Genomic DNA, 18031 nt, shown 5'->3' with positions numbered 1-18031 from the left:
ACGGCTCTTCAGAACGTTCCAAAAAGCCCCGTTGATTTGAATGGGCCATCCCCAACGTTCGCAGGTACTTATTTTCATATAATGACCTGCATATAATGACCGCTGTGCTGTCAATGGCAACGGGTTTTGTGCTTCTGATATAGGTCTTTCGTATCATTCCGAAAGTATTGAGTCCGGTAACTTATCAATGGAGTTTCAGCGGACGGTTGAGCAGCTGTGTTCTAAAGAATGTTCAACGTCTTTGAAGTTCAACGTCTTTGGCGAACTATTTCTCTGCTTTTTAACACTACGTATAGTAACAAATACATTGTAAAAAGACACACTGTTATTTTATTTTTTTGTTTTGGCAAGTTGCCGTATAATAAGCGGGATAATGTATAGAACGCAGGTCCTTATCGGAAAATAAGTCCCTTCAGGGCGAAGCAAGACACCTCCGCTTCGCGTCGGTGTCCGGTTCACCCTGTCGGGACTTATTTTCCGATAAGGACCTGCGTTCTATACATTATCCCTTACATAAATTACTACTACTATCAACTACAAAATTACCATGATAATTTTCTTTGTCAGACAGTAGTCTCAGTTGTTACAGCATTCAACTCTAATGGTATGCAATTCAATTAAGAAAACATCAACAAGTTTGGACTTACTTTAGTGTTTCAGCTTTAAAGTCAAATTTGGCCAAGGCAGGAGTTCTCTGCAGAGAATCAGAGGGACCAGTGTGAGGATCAAGAAACACATAGAATCCGCTCATGGTTCTGTGGTCAACCAGCACAAACATTTGAACACAGACTGAATCTTAAATCTGTTACTAGACCTTTTTCTTCAGATAGCTTGAAGTAGCTTGAGGGATCAGATAAGCTAACTCCAGTAAATCTATTTAAAACCGATTCATGTTAATCTCTGAATTAAAGGCTGCTAATGTATTGCATTCAAAGTCTCTGTAATCATCACTGATAGATTGATCTGATTAATCTTTTGCTTCTTCACATGATTTTTTTTAGAAAGAATACTTATATCAAGAGAGGTAACAACTTCAAGATAAAAGAGGAATTCAAGCCTTTTAACTCCCTGTGAGATTACAGATTCAATACCATTCAAGTGCATCTCCCCCTTTGATCATTAGAGACTGAATCTCCACATATACCATATCATCCAGTGCTACAAACACTGTTACATTGTTTACTGCCCTGTACCACAACCAATGTACCACCACTTGATATACATTAGAGGGTTTAAAAAAGGGAGAGAAAAAAAACGATTATGGACCTGGTCTTAAACCCTGCGCTCCTATCTATTTCAAAGGCTTCCTTTGAAGCTGCCCATTTCGAACATACTGGGTGGTCCCATCCCATGGCTTTGCCTAATCAACTTCATACTAAAGTTTACCGACACGTGGGTCGACACTTTTTCTTTCACTCCTCGCCCCTTAACCCGCATCGGTGGGCTAACAAAGAATGCAAATGGCGGGGTGTATTATTTCATTATCAAGTTCGCACCGCTAACGTGCAGGCCGCATTCAACTGACCCGACGCGTTGGCGTGTCTCTGCGCTGCATTTAACATGTGAGCTCACTGCGGTAGCGGGTGCTGCCCTTTTAGTCACACACGTCCATTGAGAGTATTCCAGCAATGGGAGGAATGGAGAACATGTGACTCCGTGCTTCTGTCACTCATGTAAGACCAGAGGCCTGCTACTGTAGGGGCTCACACATAAAAATCTGATACTGACAGGACAGGCCGGATGACTGATGACCCGGGCGTCGTTTCTACGCTCCCCCTCTGTCCTTCTCCCTCTCTCTCTATGTCTCTCTGCCTGTCTCTCTCTCTGTCAATCTCTGTCTTTCTTTCTTTCGTCCATGTCTTAGTTTTTCCGTCCAGTATGGTTCTTTGCAGCAGCTGGCTTTAGGACACATGATTAATTGTAACAGACTTTGAGAACCGTAAACATAGCATCCTGGCATTCTGTTGGTTGAATGGCCGACACTTAACGTATAAATATAGCTGACATTTTTTTCTGACGGAATGCTGCAAACATATTGAGCGGTGTTAACTCTGATCCCACAAACACTATGGGATTACTCTTGGTTCAAGACCCATTCTACACATTCACACTAAACTAATCTCACATCCACATACCATGTCATGCACGTGTAATGAAGGCCAGAATGGCTGGGCTTTGGATATGGACGCTGCTAATGGACACACATGCATGAAACCTCTCTCTCACACACACACACACACACACACACACACACACACACACACACCTCTGGGCCAGATTTCCTCTTTTCAGAGTCGTTGATAGTGAGCAGGTCACCGAAGCGGTCGTTGGTGATAAACTGGTGGTGGGTCAGCACAATGCCTGCGTGTCTCCGTGATGCGATATCAGCCTCTTCCTGCTCACGCTTCAACCTCCTCTGCTCCTCCAGAATTTTCTGCACCCCCCCCCCCCCAAACACAAAGACACGGGAAAGAAAAGAAAGAAAGAAAAGAAAGAAGTGAAAGAAAGAAAGAAAAGGAAAGAAGCGGTCTGATTTAGTTATTTAAGAATAAAAATTTATCATTGTATCACTGCAGTGTACTGCGATGTATCTTAAAACATTAGCAATGAATTTCAATTCTTACAGTTGTGCTAATAAGTATATAACGATGTACAACAACGTCAGTCTTCAGCACCCAGTCTGGTTTGTTCATTACTCTGTGAAACTTTGTACTTGTTGGTTCCCAAACCAAGCCATTCCTTGGGCAACGTGTGCCCTAGAGTAGGGGTGGGGAGCCTCTGACTTGTTACATAAGGCTTACGAAAGAGCTGGGAGAGCAGACAGCAGCGGCTGAGGGGCGTCTCACCTCTTTGTCTCCGTATCTCCTCCGCGCACCCTCATCGGGTTCGTCCCCGAACTCCGTCCTACTCGCCGGGAGACCGGAGTCCGAATCTGTGCCGGGAAAAAGCAGCAGAAGTTCTTCAGCACTGTCATTAGACCTCACTGAACTTCACTGGAAATTACTTTGCCAAACCGTGAAGTCATTCACACAGAAGGCGCCATGAATCACTACATACACACACACACACACACACACACACACACACACACACACACACACACACACACACACACATTCAGACACACATTCAGACACACATACACATACACATACACATACACATACACACCAAAACACACACACATACACTCAGAACTGTGTCCTGTCATGATTCCAGGTTTGTAAAGGAATGTTTAATGGTGCTTTGTCTGAGAAAAAAAAACTAAGCAACTAAGCATAAATAGAACGTGGAATCATTCAAGGACTTCAGAAACAGATGTTCTCCATTACAAAGACATCAGTTGTGAAAGTGAGTGATGAAACCAGCACACTGAAATGAGCAAACGTAACTAAGGCACAGCAACACAAAACATGGACACATCATGGCTCGTGGGTAATTTCAGTATCTGAGACAGGAAAGGAACAACTCACTAATTTAGTCTGTAATATAATGATTGTCACAAGACTGTATCAGTAAAAGCCATGATGTGTCTAAATGATCTAACAGGAAACACACACACAAGTATGATATATGGAACAGAAACACAGTTGATATGAGTCCAGTGTAGTGCCAATCAACTACTTGGAGGTGTTGCAACAACTTCTAAATTCTTCATTGTTTTACAACGTGCTATAAATACTTAGGCAGCCACCCAAGAAATTACAACACTTGAAGAAAAACACAAGCAAAGTGGAATTTTACACAATTATTCTGCCCAATTCAACAGTGTGTGACTGGTATATAGTTCATGCCCTCCACAACATAAGAAATAACACCGATGGTAGGACTATGGAAAACAATGCGGCATGTATTTCTTTTTTCCAAATAATATCCGAACCAGGACAACAATCAAATGAACAAGTTGTAAGATATCAAAAGACAAAACACTAAACCAAGCACAGAGTCAGCATAAAGAAGGAGATTCAATAGATTCAAAATGTATTTGAGAGATTGTTCTAGACTCCTTTGCCATTTTGAAACAGACCCACATTGTGTGGACACTCTCTCAGTTCTATTCACAGCTCCAACATATTGTTGACACTGGCACTAATACACTGAAATGAATACCAGTTTATATGAGATGTCATACCAGTTTCACTGCGACTAATGAAAGGTGCTGATGAATACACAAAGGTTGATACTTCAAAACACCAAGTGATTGAACTTCCTGACGGAAGCGAGCGAGAGGGTTGCTGAGAGTGAAAATAGAACTGAAGATGACACACCATGGCAGTGGAACAACAAGGAACCACCATAAAGAACAAAACAACGTGGTGCAGGACGGGCGGGCACCACAGGCAGGTCACACAGAGAGCGGCGATTGAGATGGAAACGAGGGGAGGGGGGGGGTCATGAATCATGAGCCATGAAGTCACTCGGTCGCAGAGCAGCACACAAACAACAAACAGGGTCGCATGCCACACCAAACCCAGATGGGAGTCTCACAAAGTCACCAGGGCGTGAAGAACCAAAGAAGAAGGTCAGGCACGGGAAATAAAAGTGAGTGACCACAGACATGGTGATATGTGTGGCCCTGTGTGCATGTGTAAGTGTGTGTGTGTGTGTGTGTGTGTGTGTGTGTGTGTGTGTGTGTGTGTGTGTGTGTGTATGTGTGTGTGTGTGTGTGTCTAGGACACAGGCGCCCAGAGTCTGAAGATAGCCACCTCGCTGGTGAGTTGCCTCTGCTGACAGGTGGTTCCTGTTGCCATCCAAACTTTCCCCGTTACCAAAGTCGCCGCTGTCGCCCTCGGCGCCCTCGGCGCCCTCCGTGGGCGACCCCTCCCCGCTGCTAAGCCGGTCCAGCACCTCCAGAGAGGAAAGCCGCTGGGGGATCAGCGGCTGGGGCTCCAGTGCCTTGGTGGCCGACAGGGCGCCCGTTCTCTTGCCTTGCTGTGACCTCCGGAGGCGGAAGGGTGCGGGCCCCATGAGGAGGAGGTTAGCGGGCAGTGCGTGCTGCTTCTTGTCCAGAGGGGAGAGCAGCTTGCTGGGCTGGGTGCTGCCAGCCTGCTGCCTCTCGTGCCGGAGGATGGTGGTGAAGCGGGTGTAGGAGGCCGGGCAGGACCCTTTGCATTTGCTGGGCTTGAGGTGAAGGTGGAGAGGGGAGAGGTTAGGGTGGTGGTGACTGTTGTGGTTGTGGTGGTTGTTATGGTGAATGTGGTTTGGCTGTAGGTGTGGGAGGGGGAGTGAGTCCGGCACCAACGCCTCCTCATAGGAGGATGAGTTCTCGGTAGGAGCGTTCCCAGTGGAGCCGCTGTCCGTGTCTGCCTCTGTCTCCTCCGTGCCTGAGTGTGAGCCGGGCCCCCCGGCAGCGGCCCTGGCCGTGCTGCGGAGCTCAAAACAGGACAGGCCTTCTGCCGTCTCGCTATCAGAGTACGAGGAGGTGTCATCTCCCTCAGGTGAATTGGCCTCTGCGAGGCAGCCTGCCAAGTGCTGGGGCTCACCGGAGACCACCAGGGACTCAGCAGAGAGTGCGGAGGGCAGGTAGCAGGCAGTGGCTGGGCTGTGGGAGGGACTCTGGCTGCAGTGGAGGGTGGGCAGGGAAGCAGAGCGCACGGGGGCTGTGTAGGGCACTGATCGCTGGATGATCTGCTCGAACTCCGTCACCCTGTAGGACACAGCGTTTCGGGAGACGATGCCCCCCTCGCCCATCTCACCCTCACCCCTGCCCCCACCTGCAGTCGTGCTCACCTTCTCGAAGAGCGAGGTCAGGCTCCGCACGCTCCCATGAGGGCTGGAGCCCAGCGAGCACGGCCGCTGGATCTGGTGCATGTTTCGGTAGAGCGCCGAAAACTCTGCCGTGCTTCTGCGGTTCGCAGCTGTACTCGGATCGTTCCTTAGATCCTCTACGCTCTCTGACAGTCCGTTCACCTTTGTCGCCAAGCAGGTTCTGGCTGCCTCCTCCTTCTCCAGCTCCTCCTCGTCGTCCTCCACACACCCGTTAGTGACCCTGTGTGACCCCTCACAGCTGGGAGCCTTTTGGGGCCCGTTGGCCTCAGTCCTCTCCTGACTCTCACCAGTAGGTGGCAGCAGTTTGGGCTTGAACTTGGAGGGGAGTATTTGGGGGATGCAGACTTTGGCAGCGGACAAGGGCTTCTTACCCTTACAGGGGTGACCTAGCGCATTACTGGCAAGAACTGACCGACTATTTACAGAGGAGCAGGGTGAAATTATATAGCCATTCCCACCTTTATAATCCGCTGGGCAAGCATGCAGGATAACAGAATAAACAGGATATTAGATTGCGGCAGCAACACATTGGCACATACTAAAAATCACAACAACAAAATGCCTGAGTATTAAAGCAACACAAATTCTCAGGTCATTTCTCAGCAACAAGTACAAACATCCAGGAAAGCAGCATAGAGAAGAACTTCAGTTCAACAGTAGCACTCAGAGGACTGACAGATCTTCACGGATTAGCTTTAAGGCTAAATTAAAGCTAATTTAGTCTGCTTTTAAAAAGACATGCCAATCAAACATTCAACATAATTTTCACCACAAATGACTTCATAGCTATAGTCACAGTGGCAAATACCACAGAACCCAAAACATAAACTGGCATGAAAAATGCTGTGATGTGTATAAACTGATGCGAAATAACTGAATTCAGCTCATTTCTCCTGGCTCTCACACCCTTTAGCTTTCCGTCTGAGTGCTCCTTAGACCAATGCTTTCCTGTTTGACCCAGAGTGGTGAAAGCAGAGACTGGGATATGAAACTCAGTCCTGGACCAGCCTGTCTCGGATGAAAGTGACTAGAGCACAGTGCTCTCACTGAAGGTTCTCTGTTCAGGAAAACAACTAGCCTGTCAAGTCGCTAACAAACAAACCACAATATCCCCGCAGAGACAGACAAGAGCACTGGGCCTAGCATTGTCTAGCCAGACAAACTATCCCAGACCAAGAGTGAGTTCTAAACAACAGTAATTTTGCAATCCGAACCAATAAAACAGCCATGCACAGTTTGTGTATGGAATGCAACATGGCTATATTGAATTGTCTTTTTGTTTTTTGTTTTTCTAAGGCTATTGAATAGAGCTTGAGGGAATGTAAAACAAAGGTAACTCTCTCTCTCTCTCTCTCTCTCTGTCTCTCTCCTCTGACAGTCCAAATGACTATGAAATGTAAGACAGCTGGCTTAGGCATTTGCTGTTCTTTTTTTTCTCTGCATGTTTTTTAACAGGTCTGTAAAATAGATACGGACTTCATGATGACAGACTGAAACTATTTTCTCTGCATTCCTCATCAGCCAGTGCCCAGGCATTTCAGCATTAGCATTTCAGTTTGGAAGGAGGAGAAACATGACTGCTGTACTGTTTTTACACTTTCTTAACACTTGGCTACAGAAAATGAAGTAAGTCTCTGTTCATGGTTGAATTCTAAATTTAAGTCCATTTGAAATCAATGCCCAGGATAAGCCTACTATAAGCACAATATAAACCTAGCCTTTGCTTGACTTGTGGCCATTATATTTTGTCCAACGCCTTTATTGTTTAGTATTTATCCAGTCAGGTTCATATTTCTCAATGAGTTCCACTGAAATGGTTGCGTCAGAGGTGCACGAATGCAGGAGCCATAAAAAGTGGGGCAGATATCACTAATGGACAAACCAGACCCTGCTATAATTAGCAGGCCTAGTAAAGAGCCAGAAGAATAATGGCTCCTCAGCTGAGGACCAAAGGTGCCTCAAGGGTCACTCTCTTTTGTTTGTCACTATCAGAGATTAAGCTGAATGTTCACTTTTGTGGCAGGGTAAGGCTGTGGGGGTCATCCATCCTGTGACTCCCAACAAACAGCTCAACAACTCAAGCCCGTACCTCTTCCTTCCCCCCCAACCCCCTGTCTTCTCCGACACACACCTCCCCCAGCAGGTCAGCATTTCTCTTCAGAGGGGTCATGTGTGCTGGCATTCCATCCTTTGACAGCTGACTTCCTCATGCCTAACCACCCACATGTGTGTGTGTGTGTGTGTGTGTGTGTGTTGGGTCCAGCTTGTTTATCTCACCCCTGCCGGCACCCTAGCTTGCCCAGCTGAAATCTAGACCTCCTCCTCAATCATGTCTCTCCCTCTCTCTCTCTCCCTCCCTCCGTCCCTCTAACTTGCTCTCTCTCCTCTCCATTTTTCCACTCTCTGCGACTGTCCCCTCTCTGGATCTCCACCTCTGTCCCCTGGAATTCTCCATGGAGCCGTGGCCCAAAGCCCCTAAAGCCTCGGCTACTTTATCTGCAGACAGGCAGACAGACCGACCAACAGACAGACAGACCAGCAGCGCTAACCTCCAGCTAATCCCGTCTTCCGCAAGGGAAACCAAAGGCAACCTAATTTCGCAATGGAGGGCAGGTGGCTAAATCGGGATGAGCCAGCCATGTTTCTTTTTTGCCTTTTCTAATGGGCTGTGTTAAAAACAAATGGCATGAGATGAGGGGGGTGGGGACGTAGCGTGAGAGCCACACAAAACAAAGCAAAGCTGACGTGCAAATGAGGAAGTACGCGGATGGGGCTCAAAGGGATGAAGGGTGGGCTCTGCTCTCTCTCTTTTTCTCTCTCTCTTTCTCTATCTATCTCTCGCTCTGGCATTGTGGTTGGGGCAACACTTTATTTTTAGGCCCAGACTAAATTGAAAAGTTCCTAGTTTTCCATTAGCTGGGAATGCTCCTGGGAACCAGAGCGACAGTGTTCCTGACTAAGCTCTTCAGGCAACCATTGTGCCTTTGATGGGTTCCAGTCACCTACGCTTAGCTAAAAAAATAATCCATAGAACAAGCAGTACGCTGGGTCCCTCAGAACAGCCCTAGAGTAGGGACTCTGATACTAACTGCGTCAGAGATAAGGTGAGCAGGTTTGCAGGTTAGTTGGGTGTGCGAGTCGGAGGGTCTTACCTTTGGAGGAGGACGAGCTGGGGTGTCGCTTGTTGAGTGCCCTCAGACCTTGCAGGGGGATGTCTCCGCCCTCCAGGACGCTCTTGTAAATGTGCCGGTCGCATTCTGGAGCGGTTGGGTCCCTGGACCCACCGTCCTTCTCAGTCTCACCGCTGTGGTCTGTATTACAGGAGGAGCTGTGACAGAGAGTGAGAGAGAGCCAGTGAAAGTGTGTGAGTGAGTGTGTGTGTGTGTGTGTGAAAGAGAAAGAGAGAGCGAGAGAGAGAGAGTGTGTGTGAGTGCGTGTGTGTGAGAGAGGGAGTGAGAGGGAGTGAGAGAGAGAGAGAGAGAGAGAAAGAGAGAGTGTGTGTGTGTGTGTGTGTGTGTGTGTGTGTGTGTGTGTGTGTGTGTGTGAGTGAGTGTGTGTGTGGGAGAGAGAGAGAGAGGAAGGGAGAGAAAGAAAATGGGAAGGGAGGGAGAGAAAGAGATGCCAGCACTGCATTAAGTAAAGCTGCTTTCGGACCATAAGCCTGATTAGCGGAGAGAACTTTTATCTGTTTGGATAAAAATCTGTCAGAGGATAACTCGCACCAGAGTTAATTAACACCAAGTTTTTTCCCTGAAAGGTCACGTGTTGTTTTTATTACCCAGAGTTCTCCTCTTAAAAGGAACCAATGACTTAAGTGATACTGGTGAGGCCATACTTCCTCGTAAACACACAGATACACAGAGCAGAGGCTTCACCTTTGCCCTTCCAGCCCAGGGAAAAGGAATCTGTTCTCATCGTCCGACGTCCTGGGCCGTGCTGGAAAGGAATTAGCTCATATATCTCTGCTCAGGCCTGGTGATAGGGAACTTCTTGGCTGAAGTAAACAGCCGGAGCCAGGTTAACCCTTTATCTGTGCATTCCTGAGGGTCCACATTGGAAGCGGTCTAAAAATATTAAGCCTTCCCATATGTGACTCCGGTGATTATGCACCTGCATTTCTTCACGGGGTAGATATCATCCACTCCTCCTGACTGTCGGCAGAGTGTTTATCTCTGATCTTTTTACGCAGAAGGCATAACTATTTGTGGTGGAAATACATAGTATAGAGACAAGGGGTTTCTTGTTGGGAGGTCACATGTGGATAAAAGTCACATTTTGCCGGTTAAATCTTAATTTCACATGATCAACCTCATGTAACATGTGATGCATGCAGCAACTTGTGTGAAATAAGCAATTGTTGGCTTGCAATCTTCAATTTGTCATGTCTTTTCCACAGGCAAAAAGAAGTGAATGAGTTGTGTTCAAAACACTTTGAGTAATAGGCTTTTTGCCTATCAGGCTTTTTGCCTTTAAGGGTGTGTGTAAGGTAAGTGAGGCTCGTGAATGCTGTGCTTGACAGAAACCCAGCTTTCACCTCCAGTTTCAGCACATTGTTTTGTGAATGGTCAAAGTGAAAATCCCCAAATTCCTGGAGGTCTGCTCCTTCCATAGCAGCCAATTCAGTGCCCTACACTTGGAGAGCATTTATAGAGCACACTGTCCTTTTTATATGGCAGGATACATACTTAAGCAATTCCAGACAAATGTTCTGTCCAACTTGCATTCCTTTTTTTTCACGTACTTCCACAATGGTGGCTTTGTGCTTTCCAGAACCAGGTCCTGCATGGAGTCCGGCAGTGGCCGATTTTGTTTCACAGTGAATGGGGGGATTGGATGGCTGGGTGAGGATATTTGCAAGGGGAATAAAGAGAGGGGGGGGGGGTTATATTCCGATAACGCTTGCATGTGAGTCGGCATAAGTGACATAACTCCTTGGAACATCCCAGACGATCCCCCTAGAGAAGGCACTTATGACATATTAACACGTCACGCGATAGACGCCGGTGGGCCAGACGAGGGTTGGGGGCGGGCGGGGGGGGGGGGGGGGGGTCTGGGGTCCTGCATGGGCAGTTGCATAACAGCCCAGCACCCCCCACTCCCACTCTCCAGCTTGACGACTGGAAACGATCTGTCCAGTATTATCCAACTGACTACATTCAACTAGCATTAACAGCATGGGATAAATGAGGGTTAAGGAGAGGGAAATTTGAGTCCCACCTATCAGAGTGCTTTGAGCTGCGGCTACCGTTTTTGGGTACAATGCGGAGCAGCCTTACCAATCAAAACATAAAAACAGTCTGTGGCATGTCCTTTGCTTTTAAAAAAGGCAGATCTCGGGTGGGGGAAAGCCACTGGCTCCTTTTCAGACGTCTTTTTGAAACAGCAAGAGCTTTTGGAATGCTGCAGGAAAAGCGAATCATATGGTCCTGCAAAAACAATGGAACTCCCCTGAAAGCAAAACATCCTTCCTACCAACAAACTGAGACCCCCTCCCTCTTCAAACAGATGTCCTAAGATCCCAGAAGAAAAGAAAAAAACAGTTTTAGAGGGAAAACTCTTTCATCATTAATTTGTTTTCATAGCCTGTAAGGTGAAATTACTTACAATTTAACATCATGTCACAATTTATAATTGAAGCAATGTGACTGAATAAGGTTGTCGCTTGATTGTGACATGGGCATTTTTGAGATGCTGCTTTAAAGGGTCACTCTCTCTCTCTCTGGCAGCTCATCTAACAGATGAGCATTCATCCATTTTTTGGAGGTGGGGGGGAGAAAAGGGGGATCATAGACAGTGTCATACATCCAAAAAAGCTCTCTTAAACTCTTCACCAGATTCCTCTATGTATGACTTACTTAAGTGTGGAGCTGCGAAAAACAGCTCTCTCTTTCTTCCCTCCAAAAGGCCTGCGGAAGCTGGAGGACGTGTGGATAGCCAGGGCCAACTGTAGGATCTGCATATCAGCTTATTCTCTGATTCCTCCTCTAACTCAACACGAGTGCTCAGCAAACACCAAAATATAGTACGGAACTATTTCAGGGGGAAAACACTGAATTACAATGCAATGTTTTTAAAAAATGTCCAAAAAGAGTCAGTGACGATGGAAACACTTTTGGGGGAAGTTATAAGGCATGAAAAGACCACAAAAAAAAAGGCAGCATGGTTTCATCTGGAGTCCTTTGCATCTCATCCGAATATAAATCTGTGCCGGAGACGTAAACAAGCGGCTCAAAGCTGTTTAGTCTGGCAGAACAGAGTAGTAAAGAGCCCCCAAGCCATCCCCCCTAGCCCCCCGCCTATGGCTGGGACGGGAATGTTTCCGCAGTAAAACTAATGGTCTTCACACCTCCATGCATATGCAAGAGATTGAGGAGATAGCCGGTGCTGATAGTGGGGACTGCCCCAGCGGCGGAGGGAAAGGAGGGGAGAGGAGGGGAGGGGAGGCGCTGGCATGGCCTGTCGTTCCACGAAAGACGTCCAGGTTTTATTTTCAGATGGGAAGAGCATGGAAGATATCAGCGCATGCTATCCCTGCCCTTACGTCCATTTCCATTACCACCCCTCCCTCTGGCCCCCACACACACACAAACACACACATGAGCACACACACATACACACACGCGTAAACTCCCCCACACACCAAACACTCACACAGACACACACACATATGTAGACTCCTCCATACACAAAAACAAACATGCAAACACACACACACACACACACATGTGTGTAGTGTAAACTCCCCCATATACATACCATACGCACACAGACACTCACACACATACACATGTGGACACATACAGAGGGTTGACTGTTTTGCCATTGCTAGCATTCGTTTACAGGAGCCCCTGCAGGAAGCTGGGGTCCCCCTACCCTCCCTCTCCCTCTGAAAAGGGGGGAGAAAAATCTCAACGGACTGTTTCACAGAGAAAATGTCTGGCAGCTTTTGCTGAGGTTAAAATACACCTTCAGAAATGAACACAAAAGCCAGGCATTACACAGCGCACACGAAAGATAGGGGGGTGGTGTGTCCACAATGATCAGTGAAAAGAGGGGGAATAAAAGAGTAGAGAGGTGAACTTACTATTGCTGTAGATCGGAAGGTGTCTCCAGGGGGGTGAAAGTAGGGGCACTCTGCAACAGACCAAACAAAGAAGTCATTGATAAAAATCCGGCGGGGATGGTCTCTTCCAGCTAGAAATGCACAAGGCACATAAGTGGCTGGGGCTGGCTGGCGGGCGCTGCTTCTCAGTCTCCTCTTGTCTCCGTGCGCGTGTGTGTCTGCGTCTGAGTGTGTGAGCCTCTGGGAGCGCAGGGTCTTTTAGCTCGTAGCCTCTTAGCCTCTCCGGACGAAGCTTGACATGGAGGGAGTGAGCGTGTGTTTTGGCACCACATGCAAGTTAGAGAAAACAAGCGGCAGAGAGGAGGGGAGGAATCTGAGGAGGAGGAGGAGGAGGGGAGGAAAGAGGAGGAGGAGAGGGAGGAGGGGAGAAGGGGGACGTGCGTCTGTGAGGGGGGCCTTTGAGGGGAGGGGGCTGTCAGCGGCTCGACCAATCAGCTGGTGTCTCTGGCTCACACAGGCTCGCTCTTTTGTCTGCTATTGAGTCACACTCATTACCAGCCGACCAAACCAGGGGACAATTAACCAGCTGGTGTGGGAAGCAGGCCAAATTACATGGACAGGCACGCAAGCAGGCACTCTCTTTCACATATACACACACATGTGCACGCACACACAGGAACTCCGAAGATTCTGACAGATAAACACACACAAGCACACAAACGTAGATACACAAACACAAACACACCATACAAACAAGCTCTACAAATCTGGAAGTATAACACAAGTGTAAGCCCACAGAAAAGCACATGCACTTAAATTACCAAAACTTACTCTCTCTCTCTATCTCTCACACACAAACACACACACATACACACACACACACACACACACACATACACACACACACACACATACACACACACACACACACAACAATATGCGTGAAAGTTTCACATGGCCACACACGCTGACATATCGGTGCAATCTCATTGGCCAGGCAGGTGGTTATTTTGAGGCAGCAACTCAAGTCAATTCAAAACACAGGGAGAGCTATTTGCTGGGGCAGCACACCCCCTTGCCTTTTGAATGGTTTAGAGGCGGTTAATTTTAGGCCACTGTTTCTGTTGCCTTTTGCCACATGGACGTCACGCAGGGGTAAAAATAAAACAAGTGACAGTGGCGACCGTGGCCACAAGTGTTTGCAAATACGATTGCACAATCCCGTGGACCGGACAGACGGTGCCTGTGTCCCTTTGGGGGAAAAGGATACATGCATCCACTTGGACCCCTCTTTATTTCCATCCTTCTACCCCCCCCCTCCCCCAATCACACCCCCCCATCACACCCCTCCCTCCCTCCTCTCCGTCTGTGTGAGAGTAGACATACAAATCGCTGGACCGCTGCATGCCTTTCCGATGGGTTGCCGGGGGGAAGAAGGATCATTAATAACCTTTGACGATGAATGCCTATCTTTATGGGAGCAGAATGTCATCCTGGCAGGTCTAAAGTCTTATCTATTTATAAACACCTAGTGTTCCCGGGGTCTGTTTCACCCTTCTAGAACAACCCTCGACCCAAAGCAACCAAAAGGCCAGCACAAAACAGCAGCCACAACAACAACACACAAAAAAAAAAACTCAGCCTGAATGTCTGCACTGACACCATTCTGGTCCAGTCTCTTCCTGGCTTATCTCTGTCTATCACTTTTGTGATTGTGATGCCACCCTGCAACACATGTGCAGTGTAATTGAGCCTGGCACTCAATTCAAACACAGAACAAACAGGAAGCTCATGCTCTACGCTTATCACAAGTGGCAGGACAAAAACGCAGCTTCCAGATTGATCCAGCAGATAGCAGAGTGAGAGGCAGCACTATTCAAGCTTTGCCAAGAGGCGGCACGGTATACACAAACACAATGACACAAATGAACAAACCAGTGAATGTAAGAGGAAACTAAATAGTGCACTTGACCAAAACATCAAATATCAGTATCAAACTGGTTTGGTTATCTCAGTATGGTCCTGTTTGAAGCATAATAACAACAAAGTGAAAGGGAAAGGGGAAGAATGATAAATAGTTGTGCTATATAGCTGGCACTGGAGTGGTACCCACCCATTGGTCCATTTGCTCCGGAACGATTATCCAATTACGTCTTATCCAATTATAGCTGATGAGCCACTGGTTGATTAGCAATGCGCTTCCTCTGGATATTCCACATTAACATGGAGCCATGCCTCAGCTGCTCAGGTCTCAGGTGTTTTCATCCACACACGGAGCACATGCTACACGGCTTCCCTACCTCGCCATTGTCTGAGCAAAGCCCTGCAAAATTCCTTTCCCTTGACGCTCGGGGCGATTCAGTGGAACAGTGTGTTAACAATGTTTGCCCATTTTCATATGCCTGTTTCCTAACAGGTGTTGGAGATGACTCAAGGAAATTTACTACTTTTCAAATGTATAAATAGGCTTACTATGCAGGTCATGGTGTTGGGGGGCGGCAAAAAATAGGCTTGCTGCCACGGTCCTTACAGGGGAACCATTTCCGTTGCAAAAACAGGGCCTTAATTCACTAGAGCATGTTTACATAATGACAGTAACTTGTTAGCATACTGATTGTTTTGTTATGTTGGTGCATTGAAGATTGCATTTGTTGGTGCATTTTTAATGCGCGGGTGGTTTTAAAGCATTGAAATGATAGGAATGTGAAAGAGGAGCGTGGCATGGTATGGTAAACATGATGCCGAACTTCCTGTAGGTCGCGTCAGTGTGGGGGCTGCCGGGTGGTCGCGCATGATGAGAGGGGGCAGTTATTCAACTCTGTGTGTGTGACTCAGTTCACAGACTTGGGTTACATACCTCCTGAGACCCATCAACCAGGGTCTGCTCCTCTAACCCCCTCCCCTTTCAACCTTCCCCTTCTTCTGCCTTTCTCAACATCAGTGTTAAGGGAGCACAGAGACTAACGTGTCACCCATGACTGTGGTTTCCACTGCGCTGGCCCCACCATATGAGGTAGCGCCTCTATCAGACAGACACAGGATCCGGCGGAGAGGATGACAGCCTCTGTAACACTGCGAGTGGGGGCAAGAATGTGTGAGAATACACTGCCTGTAAAGCACGACATGAAAACTGACCCACATGTTTTAACGTACTGGAAGCTACACATAACTCGTGGTCTTGTAACCCGATGACTTAAGCTCTTAAGTTGTTTGTGTGGTCATAAGCAAGCCCCTTTCTGTAACTATTACAAAGGACTTGGGGAATTTGTACTCATTCCAGTGCTCTGTGTCTGTGCTCTATGTCTGCCTGGGAGGACGTTTTTCATTACCTCACAGTCAACGACCCTGAGCGCCAGTGAGCTGGGCGACGTCAGCCAATCAGATGAACCCGGCAGGCTTTTTCAAGTTCCTTAAGAGGAAAGTAAATGTCACTTCGCCCATCAACCCACAGGCGTAATTACACGTTGAGCGTCTACAGCAGCCTGCAAGGGTCATAAAAGGCAGCGAGGAGGAGGAGGAGGAGGCCATCCGTGATGTGCCTGCAAGGGGCACAGCAGCAAGCAGCAGTGTGACTAAATGCTGAATCACTCAGGACGAGGCTTGCCTCTTGCACCACGGGTGTGGCTGCCTGGCATAAGCCTGCGAGAACTTCCCACATCCAAGGCTGAGACGTAGGACTATACGGCTGCTGTGTGAAGAGCCTGTCATGTCAATAACCAGCCTGCTTCCAACCAGTATCACTGTTGGTCACTGATGACAGACAGCATACATAGCAAAGCGTCTTGTCACTCGTCATAAGTAGATGCTCAAACTAATGTACTAAGTAGGTCCACACCACATATGTGCATGCTTCACCTCTTAGAAAATTCTTCAATCTTGGCGTTGACACACCAAGAGTCGCAACGGAGAAACCGGTGCCAAAGTTGTTTGTAAAACGTCACCTCGACTCTATCTGTTTAATTCACCCCTCAAGGCAAGAGGGACATTAAAGAGGCAGTCATTACAGGAGCCAGCCCTGACTTTTCAGTAACCTTGCTACCCGTCCATGCCCTCAAGTGCAATGTGAGCCGCAACAAATGCACTAGTTACTCAAAGGTGCTGATTTGCTGACACTGTGGCGCAGGCACCATGCCACTAGAGTCATACTTGTGAGGACCATTCCTGGAGCATTGAAGGCATTGCAGCCAAGTCAGCAACAGGGTTTCTATTGGACACTCTAGCCAAGTTGACGAACCCTGGACAGGGACAGAGACGCTGCCCTAGCCCTGAATCCAACGTCAAGGGCACCTGCGAGGTATAACACGCTAGGATAAAACCATATAAGCCTATGGCACAGATAGGCTTGATATATCATAACAATCACTAAGCTCGCTGTACATCTGAATGGCAATCTCTCATACTACAGGTTGATGTATAGAAGCATATGTATCCAATGGAACACACAAGTGAGGAAAGGTTGATCTGTGCCATTCTCTGCCAAGGGCAGAGAAGGGCCGTAGGCTTAAAGGCTTCAACCTGTATGGAGACAGCTAGACTTCATCATTGTCATTAATCTTTTTAAACAATCATTCATACTAATGAACATTCGTCTGAGTACTACCCGCAATTGAATGCGGGCACAATTGAGCTTGTTTAGACCTGCACAGTGTGTGTATATATATATATATACAGTATATATACGTATATGTATATATGCGTGAGTGTGTGTGGGTGTGTGTGTGTGTGTGTGGTAGTAAGACAGACAGATTTATGTTCCATCACTTCTATTACAGCCCCACCACAGGATGCAGTTGTTTCCTGACAGCTGGTTGAAGTCAACCCACTCCAGTAAAATCGCTCAACCTGCATCTCAGCAATTGACATCATTTCGCTTTCTGGTGCTCTAAGACAGCTGTTTCCAGATGGCACACCTTTGCAAGACACCAGGACACTGCAGCCCACAGGGTTAAATCTGTCTGCTCATCCATTACACAAGTCATAACACCTGGTTTTGAGCTGCACAGAGAGTGGTGTGGATATATGGATGACTCACACCGCCTTAGAACCATACAAAAGCAACCAGACAAAACAGGCATCCAAAACAGTCTGGAGACATTAGTGGCTTCCTGTTATGGTCTTTGTCAAATTAGCTGTACAACAATACTGTCTTTTTTTGGTCACATAGAATATCAACAATACTGTTTCAATTGACCATTCCCA

General features: G+C 47.4%; 1 protein-coding gene across 1 annotated transcript in view; it reads right to left on the bottom strand.

Annotated features, from left to right (window-relative positions):
* sorbs1 (sorbin and SH3 domain containing 1) overlaps positions 1-18031 on the bottom strand; it is a 42376-nt gene that overhangs the window by 10567 nt on the left and 13778 nt on the right. The window contains exons 12-16 of the mRNA XM_080848941.1: positions 12854-12903; positions 8922-9097; positions 2847-2932; positions 2267-2434; positions 648-694 (exon numbers count right to left, since the gene is read on the bottom strand). Of these exons, the coding sequence (XP_080705067.1) occupies positions 648-694; positions 2267-2434; positions 2847-2932; positions 8922-9097; positions 12854-12903 (527 nt within the window). The remainder of the gene's footprint in view (positions 1-647; positions 695-2266; positions 2435-2846; positions 2933-8921; positions 9098-12853; positions 12904-18031) is intronic.

This window comes from Sprattus sprattus (genome assembly GCF_963457725.1).
Source record: "Sprattus sprattus genome assembly, chromosome: 12".
In the NCBI taxonomy this organism is placed as follows: domain Eukaryota; kingdom Metazoa; phylum Chordata; class Actinopteri; order Clupeiformes; family Clupeidae; genus Sprattus; species Sprattus sprattus.
Note: the sequence above shows the minus strand (reverse complement) of the source record. Positions and strands in the feature narration are given on the sequence as shown.